The sequence below is a fragment of the Mustela lutreola genome, chromosome X (genome assembly GCF_030435805.1).
Source record: "Mustela lutreola isolate mMusLut2 chromosome X, mMusLut2.pri, whole genome shotgun sequence".
Lineage (NCBI taxonomy): Eukaryota > Metazoa > Chordata > Mammalia > Carnivora > Mustelidae > Mustela > Mustela lutreola.
Window position 1 is genome coordinate 102,671,573 of NC_081308.1, and position 18,529 is coordinate 102,690,101.

The 18,529-nt window shown below is 43.5% G+C and overlaps 1 protein-coding gene across 1 annotated transcript; it reads left to right on the top strand.

Annotated features, from left to right (window-relative positions):
* Nucleotides 1-9,000: 9,000 nt before the first annotated feature.
* On the top strand, nucleotides 9,001-17,794 carry UBE2A (ubiquitin conjugating enzyme E2 A). The gene is made up of 6 exons (XM_059157119.1): nucleotides 9,001-9,255; nucleotides 9,414-9,494; nucleotides 9,928-9,953; nucleotides 15,666-15,755; nucleotides 17,179-17,267; nucleotides 17,552-17,794. Exons 1-6 carry the CDS (start codon nucleotides 9,212-9,214, stop codon nucleotides 17,678-17,680), a joined length of 459 nt encoding a protein of 152 aa, XP_059013102.1. The 5' UTR covers nucleotides 9,001-9,211; the 3' UTR covers nucleotides 17,681-17,794.
* Nucleotides 17,795-18,529: the final 735 nt, after the last annotated feature.

Below are 18,529 nucleotides of genomic sequence, written 5' to 3' on the forward strand. Positions count from 1 at the left end.
CCATCACACTAATTCCAGAACATTTTCATCTTCCCCAAAAGAAATCTCATATAACTAGCAGTCACTCTCCACTTTTTCCCAGCGCCTGGCAACCACAAATCTACTTTCAATCTCTCTGAATTTGCCTCTTCTGGACATTTCATATGAATGAAATCACACAGCATGTGGCTGTTGGTGTCTGGCTTCTTAACAATATGCTTTCAAGGTTCATTCATGTGGTAGCGAGAACGGGTAAAAATTAGTAATGAATCCGTAAAAAGCTTCAATTGTTCTCACGGCTGAAAATCCTGTTGTATGGCTATCCCACATTTTATTTATTCATCAGTTAATGGACATTTGGGCTTTTCTGACTTTTTGAATATAATGATTAATGCTACTGTGAACATTGGTGTACAAGTTTTTGTGAGGACATATGTTTTTAATTCCCTTCATTGTATACTTAGGAGTGGAATTGCTGGGTTTATATGGTGACTTTATGTTTTACCTTTTGAGGAACTGCCAAGAGTGTTTTCCAAAGCGGTTTTACCATTTTATATCCCCACCAGAATATATATATGATGTTTCTTCATAATCTCACCAGCAATTATTTTTGTTCGTCTTTTTGATCATAACTATCCTTGTGGGTGTAAAGTGATATCTCACTGTGGTTTTGATTTTCCTTTCCCTAGTGGCTAATGTTGAGTACCTTTTCATGTGCTGATCAGTTATTTATGTATCTTCTTTGGAAGATACTGAAACTGAAGATACTGAAACTCTTCCAGTATGTTCTTTGTGGAGGACAAGAGTCTGGAGCAATCTAGAACAAGGATACTGAGACAGTTTACATTGGCTAACTTCAAAAATCCAAATGAAGACACCAAAATAGTGGATTTTTTCAAAAGATTTTATTTGACAGAGATCACAAGTAGGCAGAGAGGCAGGCAGTGAGAGAGAGACAGACAGAGAGACTCCCCGCTGAGGAGAGCCCAATGTGGGGCTTGATCCCAGGACTCTGAGATCATGACCTGAGCAGAAGGCAGAGGCTTAACCCCCAGAAGGAGAGTCTTAAGCAGACTCTGTGCTGAGCGTGGAACCCAACACAGGACTTGATGTCATGACCCTGATATCACGACTTGAATCGAAACCAAGAGTCAGATGCTTAATTGACTATGCCACCACAACCCATTAATAAAGATCTTAATAAAATAAATCAGTTGCAAATATTCATCTGTTAATACTTATCTATAATGATATTTTACATATCTCATCTTTGAAAAAAGTTTTAACACACATAAGTACTGCCAAATACTGATACCAAATACCTGATTTTAATTGAGCATATTCATCTTTTAGAAGGCATTTATGAAATTCAATTAGATTCTTCTCTTGATATTTGCCTTTTAGGATGTCATTGCATACAGAATAATCACTTCTTTTTTTTTTTTTTTTTTTTTTTAAAGATTTTATTTATTTATTTGACAGAGAGAAATCACAAGTAGATGGAGAGGCAGGCAGAGAGAGAGAGGGAAGCAGGCTCTCTGCCGAGCAGAGAGCCCGATGCGGGACTCGATCCCAGGACTCTGAGATCATGACCTGAGCCGAAGGCAGCGGCTTAACCCACTGAGCCACCCAGGCGCCCCCAGAATAATCACTTCTAATTGAAATTTAGGTGGAAGCTCCTAAAATGCACAGTGAAAATGATTTTTTTTTTTTTAATCAGAGAGCTAGAAGGCCCGCAAGCAAAGCGAGTGGCAGGTAGAGGGAGAAGCAGGCCCCCCACTGAGCAAGGAACCCGATGCACAACTCAATCCCAGGACCTTAGGATCATGATATGTGCCAAAAGCAGCCATTTAACTGGCTGAACCACCAAAATGTCCCTGAAGTTGATTTTTTTAAAAGATTTCATTCATTTATTTGACAGAGAGAGAGAGAGAGAGAGAGAGAGCGCACTAGCAGGGGGATTGGGAACAGGAGAGGGAGAAGCACACTCTCTGCCAAGCAGGGAGCCCTATATGGGGGCTCAATCCCAGGACTCTGGGATCATGACCTAAGCTGAAGGCAGCAATTTAACCGACTGAGCCACCTAGGCACCCCCAGTGAAATTGACTTTTTAAATATAGAAATTTCCGGGGCGCCTGGGTGGCTCAGTGGGTTAAGCTGCTGCCTTCGGCTCAGGTCATGATCTCAGAGTCCTGGGATCGAGTCCCGCATCGGGCTCTCTGCTCATCGGAGAGCCTGCTTCCCTCTCTGTCTCTCTGCCTGCCTCTCCATCTACTTGTGATTTCTCTCTGTCAAATAAATAAATAAAATCTTTAAATATAGAAATTTCCTTTGCACTTTGCATCAAGTTTTGCAAAACACCGCTGGAATTGTAATTTGAGCTCAGAAAAGATATTCATTGCAAAATGGTGTGGAAATGCAAATCTTGATTTTTGTTTTCATTTTTGAGAGCACAGGAAGAGATTAAAGTAATGACATTACTTGCAATTGAGACAATGTTAGTTGTCTTTGAAATGACTTTACTGAAATGTAAGTTTCACATATAAGCAGTGTTTTGCCTTGTAATTTTCTTTCAAATGAATTAAGTAACAATTTGTCTACAGCAAAAGTTAATTTAAAAAACCATCCAGCGTTCAATAACAGTGGTTGCAAGTGGTTCTCCTCATTCAGAAAATTTTCAACCTCAGCCCTAAGCGCCCCCACAAAAAAAATTTTTTTAACTTGAAAAACTTTGGCACTGCCAAGCTATTGAACTGCTGTTGGTTGGGCAAGTCAGAATCTTCAGCTTCTATTTCTGACAAAAATTCGTGTAACTGACAAGTGCGGTTGGTCCATGGGCAAATGACGTGTTGACACTAATGTTTGAAATACACAAGATAGGGCGCCTGGGTGGCTCAGTGGGTTAAGCCGCTGCCTTCGGCTCAGGTCATGATCTCAGGGTCCTGGGATCGAGTTCCGCATCGGGCTCTCTGCTCAGCAGGGAGCCTGCTTCCCCCTCTCTCTCTGCCTGCCTCTGCCTACTTGTGATCTCTCTCTGTCAAATAAATAAATAAATAAATAAATAATCTTAAAAAAAGATTTATGTATTTGAGAGAGAGAAAGAATGAGCAGAAGGAGAGGGAGAAGCAGACTTCCCGCTGAGCAGGGAGCCAGACATGGGGCTCGATCCTAGGACTCTGAGATCATGACCTGAGCCAAAGTCAGAGGCTTAACAGACTCAGCCACCCAGGGGCCCCAAATAAATAAAGTCTGAGTTATTCGACACAGACCAATTCTCCCATCACTTTAAACTCAGCATCGGCTCTTTGAGTAAAATACAACTGAGCAGTATTGGTAACAACTGTCACCTCATTGAGAGCCAACGAAAATCACTTGAAATCATTTTCCCTGTGTTTTTTTTTTTTTTTAAGATATATTTATTTATTTATTTGAGAAAGAGGGGAGGGGCAGAGAGAAACTTAAGCAGACTGTGCGGAGTATGGCGCCAGACTCGGGGCTCGATCTCACAACTCTGAAATCAAGGTCTGAGCTAAAACCGAGAGTCAAGTTGCTCTATCGACTGTGCCACCGGATGCCCTGGCTCTGTTTTCTTTCTTTCTTTCTTTCTTTCTTTTTTTTTTTTAAATGACTGTTGGTGTTACTTCCAACGTTCTCAGCTCTTTGAGCCACTATTCTTGCCATAAGGTTAATAGCCTTTGAAAAGTTTATTTTCCCTGAACTCATTTCTTTGGCTTCGGCAATCAAACACGATTTAATTAACTCATCATCAGTAGATGGCTTTCCTTGCTTGCCTAACAAATGAACCACTCAGAAAATTACTGTGGCTGCAGCCTCATTTTCATATTTTTATTTTTGTGAAGGATTTTTGCTATGATAAAATATTCCATTTAAAACTTTCTAGTTTTTCTAACCACTGCTTTCCTGGGAGTCAGGAACATCTCAATGAGCACTTATTTTTGGTAATGTTGTTGTGTACTGGATTCTTTTAGCAACACTACAGGGTCATTGTGTAATAAACATTGGGCTTTGACATCTAATGTGATAACCAGGTAATCTACATTCCACTGTGCCTTAAAAGCATGACATTCAAAACCCTTTTTGTTTTCTTTTTCTGACACCATGGGTATGCACGTGTAATTTAAAAAAAAACCTGAAATGCCATAATCTGGTGATACACATGGCATTCAACATGCTGACGAGTTAGAACCACATCATGACGCCACATACAGTCTCTGTCACAGCTCCTCGACTCTGCTCTGGGAGCACAAGAGCAGCCATAGACAATACAGGCTTGAAATAACATGGCTGCAGGCACCTGGGTGACTCGGTTGATAAGCTTCTGCCTTCAGCTCAGGTCATGATCCCCAGATCGTGGGATCGAATCCGGCAGGGAGCCTGCTTTTCCCTCTCCAGTTCCCATCGCTCGTGTTCCCTCTCTCGCTGTCTCTGTCAAATAAAATCTTAGAAAAGAAATAGCATGGCTGGGGCACCTGGGTGGCTCAGTGGATTAAGCCTCTGCCTTCAGCTCAGGTCGTAGTCTCAGGGTCCTAGGATGGAGCCCCGCATCGGGCTCTCTGCTCAGCGAGGAGCCTGTTTCCACCCCCCACCCCGCTCTCTGCCTGCTGCTCTGCCTACTTGTGATCTCTCTCTCTCTGTGTCAAATAAATAAATAAAATCTTAAAAAAAAAAAAAAAGAAAGAAAGAAATAGCGTGGCTGTGTCCCAGTGAAACTTTATTCAGGGATGTTGAAAATCTGAATTTCATATTATCCTCACATTACCCTCACACATGAAATATTATAAAATGTTCTTCTTTTGACTTTTGCAACCATTTAAAAATATAGAAAATCACTTGGGCTTGCAAGCCCTGGGAGAAAAGATGACAGGCTGGATTTGGCTGTGGTTTGCTGGTGGCTACGGCCAGTTTGATTGAATTCCTATACCCGGGGTTGAAACCATGTGTATTCATTTTCTGTTGCTGTTGTAATGTGCTACCACAGTCTTAGTGGCTTAGGAAAACCCAAATTGATTATCTTACAGTTCTGGAGATCAGAAGTCCCAAATCAATCTTGCTGTTTTAAAGTCAGGATGTCAGCAGGGCTGGTTGCTCCTAGAAGCTCCAGGGGAAAACCCATTTTGCCCCATGCAGCATCTAGAAGCTACCAGCATCCCTTGGCTCCTTGGCTGGTGGCAGTATCGCTCCAATCTCTGTTTTCATGGTCACATGAAGTTCTCTCTGAATTCAGACTTTCTTCCCTCTCCTAAGGACTCATGTGATTACATCAGGCCCACTGGTTTTATCCTGGATAATCTCCCCGTCTCGAGATTCTTTATTTAACTACATCAGTGAAGTCCCTTTTGCCGTTTAAGGCAATATATGCACAAATTCCAGAGGTGAGGACCAGAAGATCCTGGGGAAGGTGCGCCTGCGTGTTTCAGCCCACCTGCCACATGTTTGTTCTTGATTCTGCAACTTAGCAGGTAGTGTCTATGTTCACGGCCCTAATGTCCCCCCACTTACCTAAACTTCACTACACCTTTTCTCCCTCTTTCTCTCCCTATAGCCTAGAGTTTATAGATGCAAAACACACCACTACTGTTTCCGCCAAGAATACACATTGTGACAACTGTTGTTTCCTATGAGCAATTCTCTTGGCTTGTCTTCTGAGGCTACTGGAGTCAAGAAAGACCTTGAGGTTTTATACTCTGTTATTTCTCGGTTGGCATTTGTACTGTTACTGGTAGAAACAGGAACCATAGGAAAATAAAATTCCTTGCCTTCTCTGGCTAACAGAAATACAAACTCACAGCCTCATAAGGCAGGAAATGATAGTTTATTCAGTCTCTCTCTCTCTCCCCAACCCAAAATAGTTCCGGAAAATCACAATCCAGTCTGCATTTTGAAAGCCTCATGAATGAAATCCCACTCCCCTAGTCATGGATTATTCCCCAACGCTATGGTCCTCCCTTTTAGGAAAATTCTAAAGTCCTTCCCTGGGGATGGTTTGGAACTTTTTATCTCTCCGGCAGCTGCATTGCTAATACGCTTTTCTTTTCACTGAAAAGGGCTTCTATTCTGGACCCCTGCTTTGGGGGAGGGGCATAGTGCTTGGTTGGGTGCAGGGTATTTCTCCAAGACGTCAAGGTGAAAAGGGGATGGAAAGAATGCTTGGCAGACTATGCTATAGTTAGCATGTTCTAGCCTGATAATCATCTGCTAGAGGACAATCTTCTGTCTTGCTGCTCGCTGTGACAACACTGCTTCTGGTGAGGAATGTGGCGGCACAGTGTTTCTGCCATGTGACTCCACTGTGCCGTCAAGGGCATGCCCTCCCCATCCCCTGGTGCCACGGGGCTTCCAAACTGCTGTGGTTCGTGTCCCCGAGGTTTCTGGATTAGACAGTCAGAGAACGACTCATGAGCTAGGGCAAAGGAATTTCAGAAAATCAACAAACCCACCACAAACTCAGCTACATCTCTGGCTTTCAGTGAGTCTCGGACACATTTGTCCAGCGGCAGGAGCTTCCCATCTCAGCCCCTTCCCGGCTCTCCAGGATGGTAGATGCAGCTTCTCAGCCCCTATGTGAGCTAGACCTGGAAAACCTCCAAAAGCTGCTTTTCGAGCCTAAGCCCTCATCCTTGCGTTTGAGGGCATCTAACCAGCTTCTGTCCCCCTCACTTTTCCAAGGAGGGGTCTCATCATCCCCCATTAGCACATGCTCCTTCACACTGTGGCCCTTGTAGAAACTGCTTGACTTCTCTCCTGGGGATGTCTCTCCCTGCCGTCACTTCTGTTGAAACAAAACTGAAACAGACCCAGTCCAGGAAGCTTGTTCTAACCCCTACCAGACAGAGGGTTTCCTCTGCTGTGCAGCCCCTCGGCCTTTATAGATTCACGCGCCTCTGCTACATTTCTTGCCGCTGCAAGAAAGGAGAGGGAGGGAGGAAGAAGCTGAAGATCCCTGGCCATGGATGTACACACACCTTCTCCCAATTTTTCAATCAAACACTCATCTAGGTTCTGCTGTGAGAGAGTTTTGCAGATGTGATTAAGGGCCCAGATCCGATGATAGGGGGGGGGTGTTACCCAGGGTGGGCCTGACCTCATCAGATAAGCCCTTAAAGTGAACTGGGGTCTTCCTGAAGAAAGATTTCAAGTGTGAGGAGGATTTCATGGGGGAGAAGTTCTCTGTTGCTGGCTTAAAAGTGAAGCAAGCCATGTGGCAAGGAATGTGGATGACCTCTAGGACCTGAGAATGGCCCCTGGCCGGCAGCCAGTGAACAAATGGCGGGGGGATGGGGGAGGTGGTTCAGTCCTTAGAACTGCAAGGCACTGAACCTGGCCTACAGCTTGTGGTCGTTCCTTAAGCAGCAATGGAAAACAAAGGCACTTGCTTTTGTAGATTGCATGTGTGTATTAGCAGACTGCCAGTTACTGAATGAAAGGAAAAGGAGATTTTAAACTTATTTTTGTACCCCTGCCCACTACAGTGACAATGTGATGCTATCAGGGAGACTTGCCTTAACCCCTGATATGTTGGAGTCAATGGGAGCCAAAATCCTTGCCCATGAACGTACCTGCTATTAAGCAGCGGCTAGAATCACCCCCATTGTCAAGTGTCTCCTGCCTCCCACCTTAGAAACAAATTTAAGCAAATCTGATATCTTATGGACATCTTTGCTCGGATGTCTCAGCAGTCCCGCGCACTCAGTAAGCTCCCAAACTTCCTATCCCCAAAGCACCCCCTTCTCCACTCTGTTCCGGAGTTCTGTTCATGGCACCTTCAAAGCCCTCATTATCTCGGGCTGAGAACTCCAGCCATTGTTGACTCCTTCCTCTCTCTTGCCTCCAAGTTCAATCTGTTGCCAAGTCCTCCCCATTCATCCCACCCTCTCCATTTTTGTTGTCACTGCCTAGTTCAATGTTTCTCACCTAGACTACTCCAAGTGTCTCTTAGCTGCTCTCCTGGGACCCATCTCTGACTCGCAGGGCTCTAACTATGCACCACCGTCCAAAGAAATCGTTAGCTTGACGTTCCAAGTCTCTATGACTTAACCCAAACTTACCTTTCTCATATTTTCATAAATTCTTAAAATGAGTGTTTTGTCTACCTTCTAAGTTATTTGGGGTTGACCTTTACAAATTATTCTTTTAAACTATTATTGCTTTTGCAGGTCCACATACTAACTGTGACTCTTCTCTGCAACCTGCTGCTTTTTCCCGTGCATCTTACCGTTACTTTTGCTTCAGACTCTCTGCCCTCCCAATTCTCCGCAGTCGGATATTCTCATACCTTGGACTCTTCCGAATATATAGTAGCCGCTTGGCTTGTTGAACTGCCAAGGGGAAATGTGGTTCCAGAGCCAAATTGTGAGTGCCCAGAGCTAAAACCTCATTGTGCTTGCCTTAAGATCTCATTCCCTCCCCCAGGACACACACCACCATTTTATCCTGCTTGGGGGTGATCACTGGCCTAACATTGGGACCAGAATCCCGCACGCTCATCTCACAGACGAGGGACCCACAAGCTTCTTGTCGTAGCCAAGGCCGATTTATTCTTTTGATTTTCAGTGATTTGAACCAGTCACACACTCTCCTCCCTAGCCTCCTGGGTCCCTAGAGTTCCCGCTTCCCGAGAACCAGATGTGCCTCCACCCACTGTCTCCTCCTCCCTTCTACTTAGGGACTCCCATCCTCTTCTCCCTCACCCCCGCCACCCCGTACCGTCGCCCGTCGTCCCCAGCCACAGTGCGCACTGTCATAAGTGATCTGATTTCCAAAAAAAAAAAAAAAAAAGGATAGAAAAAGAAAATAGGCAGGTGGAGACGGACCCCATTCCCGCACTAATTCCTAGTGAATTACAGGCTTCCGCCCGGTGGGCCACGTGCCTCTCAGTCCCGCACGGGCCCGGCGCTCCCCGCCTCCCGCTGGGGTTTAATGACCTAAGCAACTTTCCCGGCCGCCCCCCCCCGCCCTGTCTTGGTACAGCCTGTCCGGCGTACGGCGTTCGGCGTTCCACTCCCCCCTCTCTTTCCAGGTTGGTTCAGCCCCCGTCTACTCCGGGGTGGTGCTTAGTCGGCGCCAGACCGACCCTCGACTTCGGAGGGGCAGTGCCGTTCCTCTGGGCGCTCCCTCGGCGTCCGCTTCAGCTCCTTCAGCCTCCTCGGCCTCTTCAGCGTCCGCCGGGACCCGAGACCTCGGTGTATGCCCCACCCCTGACCCCGCTAGAGATATGTCCACCCCGGCTCGGCGGCGCCTCATGAGGGACTTCAAGAGGTAAAGCGACGGGGACCGCCGAGGCCGGGGCGGGCGGGGAGGGGGGAGCTGCCAGGCGGGGCGCAGGGCGGGTCCCGGGGCGGGCCGGGGGCGGCGGGGGGGCGGCCCGGAGCGGACGCGGGTGCCGGACCGCGGGGCCCCTGTCTGTTCCCCTGAAGGTTGCAGGAGGATCCTCCGGCGGGAGTCAGCGGGGCTCCGTCCGAGAACAACATAATGGTTTGGAACGCGGTCATTTTCGGGTGAGTCTGCGTTACGGGGAGGTGCCGGGAGGTGGGGGGGGGGGTACTAGAGCCGGCCCGGCCTGCCGTCGGGGACCGGCCCCCCGGCGGGGACGGAAAGGCAAAGGTGGAATGTTTGGGTCCGCCTGGGCCTAGGCGCCTCCCCGGAGCCTGTGCCTCGATTAGCTCGGTTCCCGCTGCCAGGGGAACCGTTTGGGGTTCTGAGGGGGGCGGAGCGGGGAGTGGTGGTGGTTAGGCGCGGCGGCCTGCGCCGGCGTTCGGAGCCCCAGACACCCATGTGTACTGGCTCTCGGACCCAGGAAGCGGTGGTTTAGCAGAGGTAGAGTTGGCAGAGCTGGGAATAGCCATGTGTCTTAAGGTGAACCCCTTAAGGGAGAGGGGAGCCCCTGAAGCGGGAACTGACTGTCTCTCTCTCTTTCTGTGTGTGTTGCAGGCCTGAAGGGACCCCGTTTGAGGATGGTAAGAGTTTCTTTACCCACCTTTCAGGAGCCTGAGCATCTGGGGGAGAGGGTTCCCTGTCATCCTGGAAGTGCCTCCTACTTAAGAATCCGCTTCTCCCTAGCCTCAGCCTGCTACAGGCTTCAGTGGACTCCCATATGTGGCAGGTGGTTCTGGCCATTGTCTGCTTGACTAGAACTGCACCCTTTTTCTTGCTTGCTTCTTTAAAAAAGAGAAAATGGGGTAAGGTGATCACTTTTTACAAGGAGCATCATAACACTGATGTTAAGGGTTCTTGAGGTTTGGGCTGTGTTCCTGCTGGGTTCAGCACCCTGTCAAGTTACTGACTTAGTATCAACCCAGACACTTTCTGATAGACTCAGAGACCCTAGAGACCACCTGGTTCAGAATTCTACCGCAGGGGCAGGAACTGTGTTCAGCAGGTGCTTAACGTGTATCTGTTAGTAGTTGGATGGGTGCGAGAGAGTCCCTTACATAGAACTATCTGGTTTCTACAATCTGGTGTTGAATGCCTATCAGACTCATGGTTCTAAGATGGTCTTTAATGGCACCTTTAATGGCCAGCTTGACTATAACTTTGTTTCTTATTTTTAAATGAGTTTTCAGTGTGCTTTTATCAAGATTTTATGGTCAGTATTCTCAAAGCAGTTTCAGAATTAAGGAGAACCTTAATGTACTGTCTTGACAGGTTCCAGCCTACTCGAAGGTAGTATGTGTACCTATAGGTACAGGATTTTTAATGGATTTAAGTTTGACTTTTAAAAACACGTTACTTGCTTTTTCAGTTTTTTTTTAAACTTTCTATTTTGAGACAATTACAGATTCGTATGTGGTTATAATTAATAATAATAATACAGAGACACCTTGTATACCTTTCACCCATTCCCCCACCCCTTTGGTAACATCTTGAATGACTGTACTACAATATCACAACCAGGAAATTGATATTGATATAGTTTTATGTGCGTTCAGTTGTGTGCATGTGTGTATAGTTGTTTTTGGAATGCTTAATACATTTAAAACACAATTAAAAGTATTTGAACTTCTGATCGACATTTTAATATTTGAGGTATTTGAAAAAGAAAAGCATCTTTACTTTTTTCAATGACCATCTTTCTTTACTCAGTCTTTGACACACACACACACACACACACACACATGCACACACCTGCACACACACAAATACACACATACATAGAACTCTGTCTGGAGCGGGGAATGAAAACACTTTTGCAAAGTACTAAGTATATACCTGTATTGCCGAGTTGGATTGCTTTCTGCTGTTACCGGTCTGCAAGATGCGATGTGGGAGGGCAGTGTCAGCCAGCTCTCCAATTTGTCTCAAATACTCAGATTTCCCTAGGAGACTGTGGACAGTCACCTGAATACTTTCAGTTTCCTCCCTGTCTCCACCCCCTGGGTAAATGTCACTGCTCTTCAGTGCTGCAATAAAAAGAAACGGCAGTAGGGAGTGATGCTAAAGGCATACCACTTTGGTGCAGTAAATCATTTGAACTGATCCGTGGCAAGAGCTAGCTCAACTTCATTTCCCTCTCCTAGATTGGTGCTAGTTCTTTATACCGAAGCATTGTGTGCAGATTAACTGTGTATTTGCTTTAGCTCTGGCAGGCTTTATTTTCATTGGCTTCTTCTTTTCCTCCTGACTTCACTTGGACAGCTTTATGCCGGGCACAGCTTTATTAAGACTGCATTGCTTTGCTGGAGGATTGGCTACTTAAATATTTCAAGGGTGCTTCACTCATTTTAAGTGGTATGAATTGAGAAGGTACTTAAGGAATCCATTATCTACCTGGATCTCCCCCGTTGACATCACTGGTTCTATTTTTGATGATGCGTGTCTTCATACCGGCATTGCTGAAAGGAACTACTCAAGCTAAATGACAATACCCTTCTCTGATTCATTCTCTTGAACGGTCTGCTGTCTGTGGATGCTTCCTCAGGTGTCTAGAACATAGGCTGTGGCTCCCCAAAAAATTTTGACCATTTTTTAATACCCTTTATTTACAGTTAGGGAATTTACTAGAAAAGACTGACTAGGAACAAGTGGCATAATTGATTTTGCTATTTCCAATGTATCACCTCAATCAACAGCCCCAAAACTACTTTTGCTGTTGCTTTGTAAATCATTTGTGATGGACATTTCTGGAACAGCCAGGCCCCAGTTAAAGAGAAAGACTTGAGAAAAGGAACTCTTGAGGGTATTTTGATTTAATTTTACACACATAAAGTAAGAGGAAAATGTTCTCAAGAACTTACACTACCACACAAAACACTGGGGGGCAATGCTTCCTCATCAAAATATCTTGGCATGTATGCTGAATACAAAGACTATGGAATAAATATTCTCCATCACATCATCTAAAAATTGTCAATACACACAGTACGATACTAGTATTTGCTTTTTGTGGGAGTTTGGTTTTAAGTGTGTTAAAAATTACTTAGAAACCACTGGGGGTGTTCTTAAGGTAAATACATTCTATGAAGAGTATTTGGGTTATTATCTAAAAAATCAGAATTTCCATTCATCAAAGAAATTTTGTTTAGGTGCACATACTTTGTTTTCTCCTCCAGGGTCACAAGCTGGTGGCCAAATGGCAGAAAACACACAGATGTTTTCTTTGGCTGACACAGTATTTTCAAAAATTTGAATTTGTGAATGTCTTTAGCAGAACATATCCTCTCTGATCCAACCATATCGCTCCCTGTCGCCATACCATTGCCATTGAACACATGTACTTTTCCCAGTCCCCTGTTTAGATGGATTAATTGATACTTCCCTTATGATGTTTTGGCCTCGTCAGGAAGATGAACAAAAGCAGTACTGGTTGTGTGTACAATGGCGAGGCTTACGTCTTCCGTTATTTTAAAGCCTAACCTTCTAAATATCGAGAGGATAAGCACTACTCTCAATTGCATAATATTCTAGGACTTTAAATTTCCTTAACGTTTGTTTTGGATCTCAGAAATTGCATTGAGGCTTGTATTAAAAAGGTTCCAGTAGTATAATGTGGCTGAAAGTGTGAACTGTCCCCTTTTAAATACGTATTTGCACCTGCCTCCTTAGCGCAGTAGGCAGCACGTCAGTCTCATAAGTACGTATTTGCAATAAGATTTGGGGTAAGTTCCTAATTTATATTCAGGTAGACATAAGCAGGTTGTTTCGCTTCTCAAGATAGTAAGCGAGCTGTTTGAAAAGACTTGATTAACTTATTTGGTGTAGCTAGTGTTAAACTTCTGGGCAAGTATTAGGCAGAAAGTTCAAGTCAAGGGTTTCGAGAGCCACCAGCCTACATACTCCACTTGAATTCATCTTTGAGCATTTCATGTAGGTCAGAAAGAAAGTAATATTTAATATTTAAACTGATTAATTGTATATTTCGTACTGATAGTCAAATTGGGATGTTTGGTCTTTGCCTCCTTCGGTTGGGTCTAGGGATGTGAAATGTTGGAATTATTATAGCTACCATATTTATGGAACACTTATTTTTTTTAAAGATTTTATTTATTTGACAAAAAGAGACACAGAGAGGGAACGCAGGCAGGAGCAGTGGGAGAGGAAGAAGCAGGCTTCCCGCCGAGCAGGGATCCCGATGTGGGGCTCAATCCCGGGACCCTGGGATCATGACCTGAGCCAAAGGCAGACCCCCAGCGACTGAGCCACCCAGCGACACCTTGTAGAATGCTTACTTTGTGTCACTGTGCACATGTCAATCATTTAAACCTCACAATGTAATGTGGTAGGTATTATCACTAACCCCATTTTACAGATGAGGAACTTGAGGTTTAGTCAGGTCAGGTGGCTTCCTCAAGGTCTCATAACTAGGTCTGACTGCAAGGCTGCACTCTTCCCTGATATGCTCTACCATTTCCACTTAGGCCTGTCTTGTGTTGCTTTACCGCTCTTGGACATCATATATAATGATGGTCTTAATTTAAAGTACCTGGGACCTAGTACCTGTGTGCTGTTAAATCTGCCCACTTTTAGAGCAATTCCATGATGAGAAATCTCTTACCTATAATTTAATCAGATTTCAACATTGAGCCAAATGTGTTTATACTTGAGATGCATAAGGAAGCTCAGAGTTAACACTCATTCGCACTTTTTCCTGCGTATTATAATATCAGTGGTACTGAAAAGGAAGAAGCAATGTCTCTTCCTCAAAAGTAGGAAGATTTATGACCAGGTGGTAATAAGGTAAAGTAGTTCTCATAGACTAAAGTATGTTTCTCCATTCCAAAATATTTCACTTTTTGCCCTTAGTGTTAATATACAATATCTTCAGATCTGGCTTTCACACAGTTTAAGGAGTAACAGTAGTTTGGGGAATATGTCTCTGTGTTGTACTCTAAATTATTCTGAAACTTTGGAACATTCATCATACTTGGGACAACTCTGTTAGCAGATTGTTTCCTGTGAGTTTACTGGTAGGAGACAAACTTTGGCATTGTTATGTAAGGGATCTAGCAACTGAGTGTAGTCTTTTTATCTTTTGTGGTGATAAACCTATTGGTGGAAGGAGGAAAATGCCTACTCTGAAGGAACCACTAACAAAGTATGCTCGACTTGAAGTGTGGTCTATAGTATTAGAATAAATTTATAAACGGACCAGAGTAATACAGTGGAACATTCATTACCTTATACCAGACAGTGATTCCTTAAGTTTACCTGAAGAGATTTCAGTCAGGAAAAAACAATTGCCCAATTGTTTTCTTGGATTTGTTAAACCCAATTTTAAAAATATTTTGAAGGAAACAGTCTCCCTAAATCAGGGCATCCTGCAATTCTTGAATGAGATCCACTTTGTTCATTCCTTATAAATAAGTCTATAACCTAGTATGAGTCAGAGCCTCCTGCTACCTGAGGTGACACATATTCAGAGAAAATGAATTCATTTCAATAGTAGCCTAAACAAACATCATGAGAAAGATAAATTTGCTGGAGACATGAATGCAATCTAATGTGATTTTTAAATTATTTCTGCCATTAATTCCCTCTATTAGTGTGAATAATTGAGTTCATTTTATAGTGAAGTACCTTGTGAGTCATACTTAAGGATTTTTGAGAGAGACTCTAACGGTTTTTTCTGGCTTACATTCAATTATGTTTTCATTATAGAGTTGCTATTATATGAAAAAAAGCCAGTGAACGCTTTTATAGTTATTCTCTTCCATTTTTAAAGATAATTTGGTTATCAATTTGTATTTCTAGCATTGATTTTGGAACCTGTGTACTCTCGTTCTCTCTAGCCCATGTCAGAATCACTGGAGAGTTTAAGATGGTGGCTGGTTAAAATAGGCCTTTGAAGTCTCAGTCTTCTGAGGCAAGAGCGCCAAATTTAGGCTCTATAGTTTCTTGTGATTTTAAGGATATCTTCAAAATGGTCAGTTGCTAAAGTTATCCTGTAGGCAGTACTTTTGAGTTTAAAATGACTGTATTTTTAAGTTTGGGGGTGAATGATGGCAAAACAAAAAAACAAATTCCCTTTGGGTGGTGGTTCTTACACTATCTGTCTATTTTTAGAGCAGTTCCCAGAGATCTTACCTTGTCTCTTACCTGGCCTTTCTTTCCTCCCTACCCTATATCTGCATTATTTCATTTAGTACTGGAAAAAATGTAATGTAGCATTAAAAAGAAAGTACTACTGAACAAAGCAATAAATCTGTTTCTTAAACCTTTCTTCCTAACTACAGGAACATTTAAGCTTACAATAGAATTCACCGAAGAATATCCAAATAAGCCACCTACGGTTAGATTTGTTTCTAAGATGTTTCATCCAAATGGCAAGTATCACTTTTAATGCACTGTTTTTTTTTTTTTTTTTTTTTTTTTTTTTTTTTTTAAAGATTTTATTTATTTATTTGACAGAGAGAGATTACAGGTAGGTAGAGAGGCTGGCAGAGAGAGAGAGAGAGAGAGAAGCAGGCTCCCCGCCGAGCAGAGAGCCCGATGTGGGACTCGATCCCAGGACCCCGAGATCATGACCTGAGCCGAAGGCAGCGGCTTAAACCACTGAGCCACCCAGGCGCCCCTGCACTGTTTTTTTTTTTAAGATTTTATTTATTTATTTGACAGACAGAGATCACAAGTAGGCAGAGAGGCAGGCAGAGAGAGAGGAGGAAGCAGGCTCCACGCTGAGCAGAGAGCCTGACTCGGGGCTTGATCCCACGACCCTGGGATCACTACCTGAGTCGAAGGCAGAGGCTTTAACTCACTGAACCACCCAGGTGCCCTGTTAATGCACTGTTTTAAACTACATGGTTAATTATGGGTGGTGCTCCACGTTTTTTAGGTGTTTGTCCCTAGTACCTGAGTGTGTCTTTAGGCCTCTTGCCGTTTCCTGAAAACTGCTTGTTCATGATGGTCCATTGCGGTCCTGATCTCTAGTCCTAGAACGGGAGCAATGAAGGTACTCTGCCTTCGCTTGGGGTCTGCGAGCCTCCTGGTTTTGATGATCTTTATCATTTACTTATTACCCCAAAATGAGGACGCTCTTGATGTTCCCTTTTGATGTTGGATTGGGGTAGTCTTGCGTTGTGACTATTTTCACGACCTCTAGAACTGTTTATTCAAAACAATAGTTTTCAACTTTAGATGCGGATCAAAATTGCTGTGGAACACTTTAAAAATAGAGATTCCTTGGCCCTGCTCCAGACCTACTCAATAGGAGATTCTGTGGCTGAGGGCTCCGGTGTTTTGGAAAAGCAGCATGGGTGATTCTGATGTACATTCTGCTTTTTTGGCTAGTAGTAAGCCTAGAACAGCTTGCTTTTTTATTCAGGTTAATAAAGTATTTTCTGGGATATCAGATATTTTTATCTTCATGACGAAATGAGACCTTGTGAACTCTGAGCTATCTTTTGTTATTTCAGATAACAGAGTTTGCAAATTTCGTGGAATAAATTTCTCACTTGTCTGGATGGCTGGGGACCCTGTTGGAAAACGTGTATGATTTCCTGGTTAATAGGGCAGTCTTTTCAGAAGAAAGAACACTAAATAGCTTCTAGTTTTTTATCAATTAAATAGTTGACATTCTTTGATTATTTCACTAGAAATTATTAGGACACTTCTTAGGAAGATAACTGAGAAGCAGTTTGGGAATCTTTTTAAACCTCACAAAGTATTCTTGACTATGTTTGTTTTGACTGTGTTGTTAAAAATGGGAATGGTTTTACTACATTTAACATACCTCCGCTGTGCTCTTAGTCTATGCAGATGGTAGTATATGTCTGGACATACTTCAGAACCGCTGGAGTCCAACTTATGATGTGTCTTCCATTTTAACATCCATACAGGTGAATTTTCCTTGATGTGACTAACTGTGGCCTTTGAGATGTTTTATTAGTACTTGAATTGTTTCTGAAAGTCCTAACTTAAGGTGAAGGGCAGGTCATTAAGACCCTTGCCCCCAGAAAACATGTATTTGCCTAGCTACTAGCAGATTAATGTTACTTTGATTAGTATGCTAAGAGATCAACTTTTAGTTGTTACTGAGGACAATTCAGTTGAATGATATAGATATATATATCTAAATTTTTTTTGCATTGAGGAACTGACCTTTTACAAATTGTCTCTATAGTCCCTATTGGATGAGCCCAATCCCAACAGTCCAGCAAACAGCCAGGCTGCTCAGCTGTACCAGGAGAACAAGCGGGAATATGAGAAACGTGTTTCTGCAATAGTAGAACAGAGCTGGCGTGACTGTTGACCCGGGTGCAGCAAAAGAAGAGGCTGGTCATAAGAAAAATATATATTGATGTGTTTGTCACCTTCCTATTCCTCAGTGTCATTACATTACTTTATTAAAAGCAAAATAGCTGTCGTGCCGTTTCCATCTTCCCTTGGCGAGCTCTTCCTATCCCTTCTCCCCTCTCCTTGAACATCAGAAAACACCCTCTACGAGATCAAATGTACTGTACCTGGGTTACGTGCGGAAATCACTAATGCTTCATCCCTTTTCTGTCGTCTCATCTCCAGCTTTAGGGTGGTATTGTGTTACTGTACTCTACACTAAGCTTTTAAAGTGAATTGTTGTACAAGTGGTGCTTATGCATAGCTTGATGGCCGGGATGTTATTTTTAACAAAAGGATTGCTAAAGCGTTTCATCCTGGCTGGTCCTTAACTTGCGTTGGATTTAGAAGTGAATGTTTGGAATACGGCCTCTGAAAAACAGGGGAACAAATCCACATAAACACCCATTCTGAAAGAGCAATGGAGGCTAAAAATGCTATAATACTAAGATCTAGCCAAAATGAATTACAAGATGGTTTGTGTGTGTTTTTTTTTTTTTTTTTTTTACTGGTACCAAGGGAAAAGTCAAAGGACTCAGCCAAAGGAACGCAGCAATAATTGTAACTGACACACCCTCTCCTTGCAGGATACTCACTGGGCTCACCCATGCTAAGTTTCCGAATACTGAAGTCTTCGGGGTTTTTGCTTTTTAAAGAGGTGTGGGAGCAGAGGAATGGAAACAATCATTCATTTTTAAGCTAGGGAAGGTGGGAGATCCTTTAATCTTTAAGGGAGCAAGTGCCACCCTAGATAAACTTGTAATCC

Bases quoted from the DNA above. Each gene is read 5' to 3' on its own strand.
- UBE2A (XM_059157119.1), top strand. From the start codon at position 9,212: ATGTCCACCCCGGCTCGGCGGCGCCTCATGAGGGACTTCAAGAG. The intron at 15,756-17,178 runs GCAAGTATCACT...CTGTGCTCTTAG, and splicing joins TAAGATGTTTCATCCAAATG to TCTATGCAGATGGTAGTATA. The intron at 17,268-17,551 runs GTGAATTTTCCT...TTGTCTCTATAG, and splicing joins CCATTTTAACATCCATACAG to TCCCTATTGGATGAGCCCAA.